Here is a 13,907-nt window from a genome sequence, read left to right on the forward strand (position 1 = left end):
GGGTCATGAGTGTGAGTCCGACATTCTTACTACGACACAGAAGCCGCAGGCCCACAACACGACTCCTTAACGAAGTGCCGGGTGTTGTATTGGCCTTCTTCATCTGCTCCCATCGTAAGCGACACGTGTCGCCAGATCCGGTCTTCAAGCCAAACTATTCAACTCCGTCCGATTCAGAGCTCAAACTAAAGGCAGAGATTCGTGGACTGTTGCCTGGGAGTGGGCCCCTACAAATACTAGAGTCCATTAAAAATTCTGCAGACGTGGGAGTGCCACGTCATCAGAAAGCCCTCATGTCAAAACTCGTACGACCTCTCTCTCTCTCTCTCTCTCCCCTCAATCCTCATCCTCATGGGTTGTCTCTAGTTGTCCATCTCTTCTCACTGTTGCGAAACAGGGAGGACGTCCAACGCTCAATGGGCACCCACGGCGCATGCTAGCAAAGGCTGGTGCAGGACAACAATAACCCCCACAAATTAATTACGTTTTTAATTTTTTTTGTTTGAACAACGACAGTGTAACCGGCAGTAGCGTCAGTTGGATTGTCATTTTTAGGGCCAAAGACAAGGACAAAGCTGTCGTTTTCGAGCTAAATTTGTACGTAGTTTTAAAATAGTTGAAAGCATCTTTAATGAAAATACTTTTAAAAATAAGCTTTAGTTAAAAAAAAATAAAAAATTCTAAAAAAACACTTAAAGTGTTTTTTAAAATAAACAACTGGCGTTTTTTGTAAAAACTTAAAAAGTACTTTGAAATGTTTTTAAAACTCAAAGATATTTTATTCTAAATTAATTACTATTTGGTCGTTGAAGGGAAAAAGATCAAAATTGGACATCGAAAGGAGGACAACGGTCTGCTTTTCAGAGTATGAACATGGTACGTGTCCTGGATTGGTGTGACTGTTCGCTAATTTTTCCAGCTCAATTGATATAAATGGTTCAGATCCTTGGCCTCGTCGTCCTTCTTTACATGGTGGAAAACCCTGCCAAGAATTACCAACGGAATACCGCTTTTATGGGGTCACGTACGTGATTAGCAATTAAATGTGTCAGGCAGGTAACTAATAATTGCAAATGGTGCTTTTGTTGCAAGTGTTAAAAAGCAATTATGCCAATGTAGATTTGATCATTTATCGATTTTTTTTCTTATTAACAACTAACAATTCAATCCATTAACTTTGTCATTTGTAAAGAAAAAAAGTTAACTAGTAATTAATTGTGGAATTAATTACATTTTGGAAAATTTTATTTGAACCCACATAATCTCTTTCTATACCCAACTTAAACTATAAATGAAAATTATCTTTTTATCTTATTGCATAATTTCCATCAAGTACAAGATGAAATTAACATTAAAACTAAAATTTATAAATAAACTCACCCCTAATAATCAAACCCTATCACCTTTTTTACAAAACAATATCAATACTGACAGTAAACTTAGACAAAAATACTGAAAAGAACCTTCAAATGGTGGTCCTTAAAGGATCTGAACTATTAAGCAAGTCGAAAGACGAGCTGATCGATGTCACGAGCCATGCAGATTTGATGTCCCAAAATTAGGCCACTACATAATATACTGGGAGATCAAAGGATAAATTGAAGAGAGAGTTCTTAGTGAATGTTGTAGAGAAATGGATGCAACAGTTTTGGATCATGGCTATGTGGTCTTTGAGGAGAAGCAATTTGATCTGGCCTCTTGAGCTTCGAATTGTGGAGAAGGGAACTTACAAGAAAATTTTGGAACAGTTCAAGTGAAAAACTGATCAGTTTTTCAAATTATTAACATTCAATAAGCCAATAATATACAGAACATTTTCATATGTACCCAAAATCAAGCTTGTTAGCTATATGGAGTTTTTTTTTTTTTTTTTCCCAGTTAGATCCAATTTAATTTTAGATTTTATTTTATAAATGAGTGTAAAGATAATTTTACATTTTGAATTAGGTTTGGAAGGATAGTTTAGGTAATAAATTTGGATTTAAAGAGATATTAATTCTTTAATTGCAAATAATATGGATGTAAAGAATAAATTAGGGGTAAAAAGAGGTTCAAATAAAATTCCCCTTACATTTTTGGGACTTTTAACAAAAAACTCACGGTTCTGTTCACTTTAACGAAAAACCACATTTTTACACTAAAAAAATCAAACCTAATACTATTCATTTTACCTTTTATTTTGTCCTTATCGTTAAAACTCAAAGTTTTCAAACCATTTTCATTAGTTTTCTTTGCATTTTTTTTCTACTTAGGTTTTCGTTTAATTTCAAATCCATACAACTGTCTTTTAATTTTTTTTTAATTTCATGCATCCGGTTAAGATTTTGTACCAATGTCGTGCAACAGTAAGAAAATCTGTTAAGTGGAGTTCTTGACCTTGTTGGTGTTCGACGATTGTTAGTAGTCTCGACGCAGTCGGGTTGATCTGGGAACGATGGTGTTTATAATGAATTCCACGGATTCCGGCAGCAGAGGAGGGAAGGGGATTTCTCAATAGCACATCGCGATCGCGTTTGCAACAATCAAGTAGCACCTCGGGCTTGCAGCAATCGGGTGCCGTCCGGAGAACTGATCAGACGGAGGAGTGCGACGACGATCGAGAAACTAGAACGGCTGCAGGGTTTTCTGGGTCTAGCCCTCTGATCATCAGATTTGTAAGTGGCGGGTTGGCTCATCGATGGGTTATTGCTGGCGTTGGGTGAAGAGGAAGATGGTGATCTAAACACAGATGGAATAGAGACCTGGACCAAATCAGGATGGGTGGGTGGGGGATTGGGTTTACGAAGAAGATGAAGATCTTATTTTTTTGGGTTTTTTTTTCGTTTTTCTTTTTTAATTTTTTTTTTGCTTTTCTTGCCGCATCAACATTTAGAGGTCGATTTGACGGATTGAATCGATTGATTAACAGTGTAGGACATTGGTATAAAATGGTCAGTCGTTGTATGAAATTAAAAAAATTGAACGATGTATGAATTTAAAATTTGACGAAAGTTTAAGGGGGTAAAATGCAATTTAAGCTTAAATGTGTTTAAGGTTGTTCGTTTGGAGAGTTTGTTCATTTTTTTCATAAAATTTGACAGATTACGTTGTTAAATTGTTGCAATTTCATTCACAATCGAGCTATATAGTTTGAGTAAACAAATTGACAAGATAAGATACCAAAACAATTTGGTAAGAAAACACGAACGGCATCTGCGGTTATCAAACAATGAGGGAAATAGTTAGTGACGTAAACATATTTAGGTTCAAGTAGCGTCGGCCACAAAGTTGGATTTTTCTCAAATCCAAAACGAAAAGGGTCAATTTGTAGAAGGACCACAGAGATTTAATGTGTTTAAAGAGAAGCAAACAAATCCAGAGGGATGATGATGACCCCACATACATTACTATTAGGTGTTGGTTAACCTCCAGGCCATGGGACGGCAATTTGTACGTTAGTTGGACCAAAGATGTTGCCCTAATAAGCATAAGATAAGAAGAATGAATGAAATGTCACAAAAACCCACCTAATTTGATATTTGCCGCTCTAAATTTTAATTCATTTAGTTAATTTTAGATTAATTGCAAAGGTCATATCATATACACTTGTTGTCTCAACCTTGTGCTTTGCTATCAATTGTGATATGCTTGGCCAACCAAATTCATTTATCGCCATCTAAATTTTAACTCTAATTCTATACAAATATTTAACAATGCATTGGTGTATAAGATTTAAACATGTAAAGAGGACTGGAACTCAATTGAAGTTGGAGGCTAGACCCTCACGCTCATAGTTTGTTATTTGAAGAAAAAACATACAACATGATAATATTTAAACCACGACAATTAAAAGCAAAATCATAAATGACTAGTCGAAGCAAACCTAGAGCTACTCGTGTCCTCACTACGAACTCCTTGTTCTGAATTGGGGTTGATGGCCTGTCACGTCTGTTGTTATTGTGGCAGATCTACGCTGGTGGTTCCTATTGGTTCTTTTTAATGTGGTGGCCATATAGCGTTTTTCTATCTTTGTATGTTTGTACATATTAACCCTATTCAAATTATTAGTTATTCGAGAATATACCGATTTGACACCTCTTTGTAGTTGTTGTTCATGTGTTGGTTGATCAACAAAATTTCGTAATTGTTTCGTGTAAAAAAAATGGCACACGCCTCTTGAGAGTTTAATAATTTTTTAAAATCTAATAGAAAAGTCTATGACAACGTAGTTCTAAAAACAATCACAAAACCTTTTAATTATACAAAACATTTTAATCAAATGGTTTTGTTTTTAGATGTGGAGATTCTCTAGTCCCGGTCTAAAGTTATGCTTTTGGTAACGTTGACAAATATTTTCGTCTTGTAGCCCATGACCATCACTCTTGGCTTGAATGGCTTCTACTCAGGCCAGCCTTTTGACTCTTTCAGAACTTGTACCAAAATATATTTAAGAAATTGTAACAAAAAAAGCCCTTGATAGAGGTCATATTTTAACCCGTTTGAGCCACGGCAATACTTCTGACAACTTTGGTTCCCAAATAATGCACCTCACGCGCTGTGGCCATGGTGCACACAATTTGAGCCTTCATTTTAAAATGTTTTTTTACACCAATCTAGGGCTTAAACTCGACTCGGCTCTTCTTCCATTTTAACCTTAGTTAAACAGCTAACTGCCCAGTCGGATTGGGACCGACCTTTTCTGGCTTTTGTGCCCGCCATTTTTTCCGTCCCGTGAAAGCTTTTAGCTCGTGATTAATGGGATGGAGAGATACACGAGCGCGCGGGAGCATGGCGTGGTGTCTGGTAGGGAAGTGGGGTCCGCGATGTTTTGGTCGGGGCGGATGTGGAGGGTTTGATAGGGTGAAAGCGTAGGCGAGAGAGACTGAAGGAAAAGGAATTACATAGAACGGGTGTACGACATCTCAGTTGAAAAAAGTTGAAAGCTTTTTTTATGTTTGTTAAATATTCAGTTTCAGCTATTTTTCATTGTTTTGGATGTAAAAAAGGCAAACACATAAAGCTGCAAATACTCTGCTGCTTATTCTCACAAAAACAGTTTTACATAAAAGTTTATCAAATATTATAATACTGGTTTTTTTTCAAAAGCACTTTTACAAAAAATCTTACCAAACACTCTACTACTTATTTTCATAACATAGTAAAAACAGTTTTTTTTCAAAATACATCAATATCAACCCAGCTCTACCTTAAAGGGTTTAAGTGTTTGTCTCTTGACTGCTCTGATTTCGGAGCCAGTCCAAGGACAGGTACTATAACTACTGCTCTGATTTTACTAGTTCCGATCGGGATATTTTCCAGTATTTTATCGGGATGGGAGATCTTACCATAACTTTCTATAATTTCTTTGAATTTAATGATGAATTTGCTGAATTTCAAAAGTAAAAACAGAGTGACTATTTATTTGGTACGATTTGTGTGTTTAGATTTGGGTTTCTGAAGATTTTGTTGCACCAAAGAGGGTGAAAAAGGAGTGATTTCATTGCAGTGATTTGGGTTTCTTCCTCACAGCATTTACTCACTGAAATCATCAAAAGCCTCTCTCTCTCTCTCTAAAAAGCTCAAATCTTTTTGTAGTCATGAAGTTGAAGCCTTTGTTACTTTCATTGCCTTTATATTATCGTTCCTTTGAGACAAGAGCGACACTCTAACAACAAGAAACCCAAATCCAGAAAAGCAAAAACCCCGAAATCCATCATTTTTTTGGAGTTTTGATCATCTGGGTAGTTTTGAAATCGACCCAGAACCATGAAAGAGTCGGAGAAAATCTTGGATCCTCAGCTGTGGCACGCCTGCGCCGGCGGCATGGTCCACATGCCTCCGGTGAACTCAAAAGTCTTCTACTTTCCGCAAGGCCACGCCGAGCACGCCCAATCCGGCGGCGGCGTCGATTTCTCCGCCGCCTCCCTAAGGATCCCCTCTCTGGTTCTCTGCAGAGTGGCCGCCATCAAGTTCATGGCGGACCTGGAAACCGATGAGGTGTTCGCCAAGATTAGGATGAACCCAATCGAGAACAGCGAGGCCTTTGCCACTGAAGACGGGGATACGGAGGCAGATGGGTCGGAAAATCAGGAAAAGCCGGGGTCATTCGCCAAGACGCTGACCCAATCCGACGCCAACAATGGCGGCGGGTTCTCTGTCCCCAGGTACTGCGCCGAGACCATTTTTCCAAAGTTGGACTACTCGGCGGACCCGCCGGTGCAGACGGTGATCGCGAAGGACGTCCACGGCGAGGTATGGAAGTTCAGGCACATTTACAGAGGGACGCCTCGGCGGCATTTGTTGACTACTGGGTGGAGCATATTTGTGAACCAGAAGAAATTGGTGGCGGGAGACTCCATTGTGTTTCTGAGAGCCGAAAATGGCGATCTCTGTGTTGGGATTCGGAGAGCGAAGAGGGGACTAGACGGCGGTGGAGGAAATGAAGTGGCTTCTGGATGGAACAACAGCCACAGCAGCGGCGGCGGCTCTGGAGATTATCTTCTGCCTTACGGCGGGTTCTCTGTGTTTCTGAGAGAGGAGGATAACAAGAAGAGAAATGGGGGTGGGAATTTGAGCCCCAATGGGAATATGAGAGGGAAGGGGAGAGTGAGGCCTGAGAGTGTGGTTGAGGCGGCGACTACGGCGGCGAATGGGCAGCCGTTTGAGGCGGTTTATTATCCGAGGGCGAGCACGCCGGAGTTTTGCGTGAAGGCATCGGCGGTGAGGGCGGCAATGAGGGTGCAGTGGTGCTCGGGAATGAGGTTTAAGATGGCTTTCGAGACTGAGGACTCTTCGAGGATCAGCTGGTTCATGGGGACCATTTCTTCTGTTCAGGTTGCTAACCCGATTTGTTGGCCTAATTCGCCTTGGAGGCTTCTGCAGGTATTTTGTTCTTCTGTGATTTTGTTGCTCAACTTGTATTTCTTTTTCGAGTTTTGTTTGTTCGTTTTGCTCTCTTATTCTGATGTTTGTAAAGTTCCTTTAGATTTTTTGGAATCTTGGTAGGACTAACACAAAAATGATTCATAGCATGTCAAATCACAGTGTCGTTGGATCACGAACCGATTAGAGTTTTAGTCGGCTCATCTGCCTTAGATTTTCGTCTCCCCAGCTTACTTTCGTGAGTTTCTACGTTCTTGTCTTCCGGTATGTTTAACTGACCACCCTCGTGTTATTTGGCGGTGAATGTGGTCTGATGCACCAACTTTTGTGGCTGTTAGTGGAATATATCCCCTTCTGCTGATGTTCCTGAATATTGTAACACACTACTGTGTCCAATTCACCTGCCTAATAGCCAGGATCTCATCGTTCGTAATTGAAACACATACATGGCATTGTCGTCCTTAAGGTCTAAAATTGGCACTTTGGGAGTCCAGAACTCACTCGGTAGTTCATATTTTGCTCGGGCACAGTATGAGGTATGAACTCTATATGGAAGGAGACTTTTAACTCTGATCTCAAGTAGAATAATTTGCTTCAGTATGAACTCCAATGTCTGCAATGTCTGAATAATTTATGTGGTCTAGACTCTGTTGTTTTATACGTTCCTCGCTATTGTTGATTTGTTGCAGCTATCTCCGCTCTGTTGTATATTTAAACAGTGTAACCTTGTTGAAATCCTGCCATTTAATCATCTGGCTTGACATTGATTAACAAACCACAATCTTACAGGTGACATGGGACGAGCCAGATTTGTTACAGAATGTGAAGTGTGTCAGCCCATGGTTGATAGAGCTAGTATCAAATGTTCCCATGATCCACATGTCACCCTTCTCATCACCAAGAAAGAAGTTGTGTCTCCCGCAACACCCAGATTTTTCTCTTGACAGGCAATTAACATTGCCATCATTTTCAGGCAACCCACTCGGGCCCAGCAGCCCCTTGTGTTGTTTACCCAACAATACTCCTGCAGGCATACAGGGAGCCAGGCATGCTCAATTTAGAATATCTTTATCAGATCTCCACCTTAACAGCAAACTGCAGTCGGGGCTGTTCTCATCCAGTTTCCAGTGGTTCGATCAAAGTTCTAGAATCTCCAATGGCATCAGAGCAGGCCATACAAGCAGCAATGAGAACCTATCTTGCTTGCTAACAATGGGGAATTCTAGTCAGAACTCGGAGAAGCCTGATAATGCTAAGAAACACAAGTTTTTACTCTTCGGTCAACCAATACTTACTGAGCAGCAGATTTCTCGGAGTTGTTCAAGCGAAGCAGTTTCACAACTTCTTCCTGGGAAAAATTCAAAAGACGGAAATCAAGACAAAACTAAGTTTTTCTTTAACGGTTCAGAATCAGCACTTGGGCAACAGGTTTCGCTAGAAAAATCCACCAGTGCTGGGTTCTCATGGCACAAGGATTTTCAAGCTACTGACTTTGACCTAGAAACTGGTCATTGCAAGGTGTTTATGGAGTCAGAGGATGTGGGACGGACTCTTGACCTCTCGGCCCTTTGTTCTTATGAAGAGCTATACAGGCGGCTGGCCAACATGTTTGAAATAGAAAAACCAGAGATGATGAGCCATGTTCTTTACCGAGATGTAACAGGTGCTGTTAAACAAACTGGAGTTGAAACATTCAGGTACCAATTTTTATCTTCTCGTCTTAAAGATCATCGTATGCTTTTGAACTCCACCTAAATTAGTTTTATATGCTATTTTATTAACTCGATTGTTTTTCCTTCTACTTTTGAACAATGCAGCGATTTTACGAAAACTGCAAAAAGACTGACTATTATAACACATCCAGCCAGTGAAAGTATTGGAAGGTAAGCAATTTTATGAAAAATGATCTCGCTTTATATCTACGGATCTTTATTCCAACGCATTGCTTTCTTTCGAACATCGCGAAACTTTTCAAACTAATTTGAACTACATAAGATTAGCTTCTTATGTTTATCATACGTGAACAACCGATAAACTGAAAGTTGGAAAACTATTTTGCAGGACGTGGATTCGAGGAATGCAAAATGCAGAAAATGGACTGGGAGCAACAAATAAGACCGGTCCCTTGAGCATATTTGCTTAGTATAGACTCTAGTATGGCATCTGAGAGTAGATGCTTGGGAATACTGAATGAATGTTAGGAGAAATGGGATACTGTACTCCTCTCAATGTTATTAACAGTGTTATATTTCTTGTGTTAAGTGTACATGTTCTTCTCAATATCAATAATATTGCCTAATGTTTTGGTGAAAATTATCTACTCATGAAGATCTTAGCAATTATATGCATTTAGGAAAACCAACTAAATGCTTTTTAAACGAGATAATGCATCCACAACAAAATTACGCGTGCTCACATCTTTTTGAGTCGAACGTGAGATTTCCTTCAGCCGAATGGATCATGAAAATTGAAAAAGAAAATATGTACTATAACTTTATCTTTAGATAATACCAGTTAAATATGTTATTATTAAAAAAAAACAATTGGAGTTATGCCTGGAGTGATTAGGTTTATCATGTGGATTCGAGGTATGCATTATGTGGCTGTTGGGATTCTTAAAGACAAATGATGAAGGCAGTGTTTGTTGGGATTCGTTTTGAGGAAAGCCAGGTGCTTGGTTGGCTTCCATGGTATTATTATGCATGTTGTTAAAGCTTGAAGCCAAGTAATACGTGCATGTGAACTAGATTCCAACAAATGTATATGGACAGACTGTCTACACATTAGGTCATCTCCAACTGAAGAGTCGAGAGCGTCAAAGGGTCGAAAATAGTCCGAAAATAGTCTCCAACTGAGGGCTAGGCCAAAGAGCTCGTGGGCCCCACTGGACAAAAAAGGAACCGGCTGGCCCAAAGCAGCCAGCCAGCCAGCCTCGGGCCAGGCCAAAATTTTCATTATTTCTGTCTGTTATATCCGACATTATTGTACTTATTCCTATTGGTTATATCTGACATGAATGGTAGACCAAAATTTCAAATACAACGGCTAGTTACCGTTGGATTCAATTTTTGTTTTTTTCGGGCCAATTTTTTTTTAATGAATTTAATTTGTAGTTTTTAAATTTAACTTGTAGTTTTTAAATTTAAATAATAAATTATGTGTGGCCCTATGACCCTTTAGCCCTCGGTTGGAGACGGTTTTTTATGACAGGACTAAAACGAGCCCTCTGACTAGTCTTGGGTTGGAGATAGCCTTACTTCTAATAAAAAAAATCTAGTTATTTAAGATTAAGATGTTCCATTTTCCACAACAAAAACCGATAAAACAATGTGTTTATATCTCTCTTTATTTAGGTTTTAACATTTTTCACCTTCTGACATGACTTATTAGTAAGCCAAGCACTTCTGTTCAGATTTACCCATTTGTATCTGTATCGTGTTCATATCAATTCACAGACATATCAATACGTATAAAGATATGAAAATAAGAAAATTTATCATTCTATTATAATTTTGATTGAACAGTGCTAATCGTGAACACATTAGGTCCTATATTCATGCGAATTTCGAACCGATTAACTTTCGTATCCAAAATTGTAAACCCTATTCCAAGCCACTTCCAATGGTTACAAACTTACAATGTTCAACGTATTGATTTAGTGAGACGAACCCTGGTGATTGAAAAGGTGAAGGCCTTTAGACTTGACGACTTGGCATTTAGTTTATGACTTTATAGAATTGACTTTTGCTGTTAAGATTTGCATTGACAAGATTAATACGGAAAGAGATTTTCTCCGGATCTCCTCCATTAATGTCACTGGATTAAGTGATCCGAACCTTTCAAATTTCATCAAACGGTCCACCTGTTTTGACCCCTTAAAAACTATGATAATTTTTTACCGTTGGATGAAATTTGAAAGTCTGGATCACTTGATCCGATGACCTTGATAGAAGAGATTTGGAGATGATCTCTTTCCGATTAATACAGCCACTTTCCTACACTTTTGGTGTTTCTTCTATTCAAAAGTGTCTTACATTTTTGCCTTATTTGGTCCAAAGAATAAAATTAAACTTAATAAAATATCACAATCATTCTAGTGGTTCGAAAATAATAAATATTTTCATACAAAATTCAATTATTCTGTTTGTTGCGTATAGTTTGCTTGTGTGACTTTATCTGCTGTACTTTGTGTGAAATTTTTTTCTTGTAAACATTTTTTGATGTGATATTGAAGTATATCTAATTAAGCGTGTAGTTAGTTTGGTAACTGAATTGAACGACTATTGAGCGATAGTGATTGCTACAGTAAAAATTTGAACTGATATTGCACCGTCAAAGTGACCAACGTTTCTAACAAAGCAAATGAGTAAGCAACATGTCACTTAAATCTTACAGTTTAATTATACCTAGCTGCTTGATTTATAAGAACAACATAAATTGGAAAAATTGCTTTGATACGAGCTCAGTAAGAAGCTAAATGGGAAAAAAAAAATAAAATGAACACTGAATGGCTTTTTTATCGTAAATTATAATCTCAAGCACAAATAAATATTTCATTCGAACCACAAAAAATAAAAGTTTCTATACACGTTAAGTTCCAATTTATGCACAAGTAAGATGGATCACATTAGCAAGTCCTAATAATATAAGGTACGAATTTTATTCAATATCTAATTGTTGCGAAATGAATTTTTCCATTGGAGCTAATTTTTTTTCATCAAAATGAATTTACCTAGCCTATTAGAAATGCTGTGAGGGCATGGGGATCTGAAACCCCAGAAACATGACATGCTGTCTGTAATTTGCGTCTGGTCAATTGTCATTGTCAATACTCAGTCTCAGTATTCCCAGGTTGAATTGATTTAGTACTTAATTATTTTATTAATCCCAACAAAAAAATGTACAAAATCCAAAACTATTAAAAAATAAAAAAAGGGAAAATGCACGAGCCCAAAGCAACGTACACGTGCAGTGGACCCAAATGACAATTAAGGTTGGGGATGATGACATCAGCAGGCACGTGCGGTCCAACACTTGTGTCGCCTTTTTGATGGCCGGGCCTCCTTTTCGGCTAATGGAATGATTTGAATATGGTGGGATTGTGTGGATTGGACTCCACCCAGTCCTCCTTCCCTTTTAAATTGTGAATTCATTGAAAACGATATCATCGGTTCAAACTTGTACATGCACACCCATAAACTCAATGCCCCTATCTGTTTAATTAATTTGAGGTTAATTACTCTGCTTAATTAGGGAGTGTGAGCAAGTGTTGAATTATTATGGTGGATATAATATTCAACTATGACGCTTCTTGGGTTTAATTATCATCTCTCTTCTTCTGTTTAGTGTAATGTAATTTAATTAGAGTAACAATATCACTTGATATAATAGCTCCTCAAAATATTGCTTATAATAAATAAATAAAACAGTAGAGAATGTGAAGGACACACCCTAGAAAAAGTTTGTGGGATACCAATTTATTGAGATCATATAAGAATCACACTCCTATAGTGGGCCAGAAAATTTAAGTATGATACCAATATCTTGAACTCATGAGTTCACTATATTAAACTCATGAGTTGTCTTATATTGAAGTCATGACTCTCGCAATTATAAACTCACACTAGTGTAGTATTAGTAGTGTTATAAGTATCAAACACAAGTTGTCTTGTTTCTACGTATAAGTATCACTCACTCAAAATTATTGTTAAAGACCTTGTTGAAAATTTCTCAACTTAATTAGAGTAGTAATAACAGCAAAGGAGTGTGTAATTCAAGTAACCAACCACTTGTATTATGATAATTAATGTAGTGAATCATATTCCCAATATAATGAGAAATCTATCGAAAGTAAGAGTCAAAAAGTCAAATGGTCAAAGGTTGGCTTGGAGGAAGAGCCAATTCGTGAATTTTACGTGCAAAGGCATAAACATGTTTAGAAAGCATTCAAATATCTAAGTTTTTGGTCTAGTAAGTTTTTAGTTCCAAAACCCCTATAATACAATGGGATCCCAGTTTCATGCATTGGGATATGAAACTGTCTTAATGGATCATTAACGTGTGAATAATATAAATCAAAATACAATCCTACTAATCACTTAGAGCACACCTAGCAAGAAATATTTCTCATAAAATATCATTTCATAGAAAAATAAATCTAAATACAATCGAACAAAACCCACGGCTATGATGTGTGACATTATGAGTTTGTTTGAAAATACTTTTAATCAACAAAAGCGCTTCTAATTTTGAAGTGCCTAATGAAAGAAGCACACATGCTTTTCTAAAAAGCACTTGCAGTTTATTAAAAGTTTCAATGTGTTTTTATAAAAGCGATTTTATTGAAAAAACAGATCCAAACTAGTTATAATTTTTTCAACAGTATATAATTGGAGTCGGTCAAAAATTAGGGTTTTATGACATTTTATCCTTCGCATTCTTTTATAATAATTATTATATGTATTTCAAGTTTTCGGATAGATCCGGAATCATTTTGACAGAGTGATCTGAACCATTTCATTGGTGCTTTGCTCAAGTTTTACAGTTTAAGTAAATTGTATCGACTTTACGATTTCATACATCGTGTTGTGCTTTCTCGTAAAAACTGACCATAATGCTCTTTCTAAAAATATGTATTTCAAGTTTTGGGATTGAACCAGAATTATTTTGAGAGTGGTTTCATTAGTTTTTAGTTTTCAATTATTTGGGACTGTAGGTGAATTAAAAAAAAAAATCGACATTTCACCAGGAGGTTGTTATTTGTTATCATAACCGTCAATTTCTTTGAAACATATGGATAACTAAATGGCACCAAATTGAATAAATTTTTCTAGAGTTGATTTTAAATGAAGATGAAGAGAATTTGTGGTTCCAATCATGGATGGAGCTATAAATTTTCTTTAGAGAAGGAATCCTTAACCTCTAGCTGTACAATGGATGTAGACGCAAACGTAGACGTTGACGTAGAGGCATAATATGTATTGATCAATACTTTTCACATTTAGTACTTACATAGCAAGTACGTGTTATTGGTATTCAAAAACTAG

At 37.4% G+C, this 13,907-nt stretch overlaps 1 protein-coding gene across 1 annotated transcript; it reads left to right on the plus strand.

Annotated features, from left to right (window-relative positions):
* Positions 1-4,863: 4,863 nt before the first annotated feature.
* On the plus strand, positions 4,864-9,174 carry LOC137715899 (auxin response factor 18). Its single transcript, XM_068455260.2, has 4 exons — positions 4,864-6,861; positions 7,651-8,558; positions 8,679-8,744; positions 8,923-9,174. Exons 1-4 carry the CDS (start codon positions 5,746-5,748, stop codon positions 9,002-9,004), a joined length of 2,172 nt encoding a protein of 723 aa, XP_068311361.2. The 5' UTR covers positions 4,864-5,745; the 3' UTR covers positions 9,005-9,174.
* The last annotated feature ends 4,733 nt before the right edge of the window (positions 9,175-13,907 follow it).

The sequence above is a fragment of the Pyrus communis genome, chromosome 3, assembly GCF_041283825.1.
Source record: "Pyrus communis isolate YQ-2024b chromosome 3, ASM4128382v1, whole genome shotgun sequence".
Lineage (NCBI taxonomy): Eukaryota > Viridiplantae > Streptophyta > Magnoliopsida > Rosales > Rosaceae > Pyrus > Pyrus communis.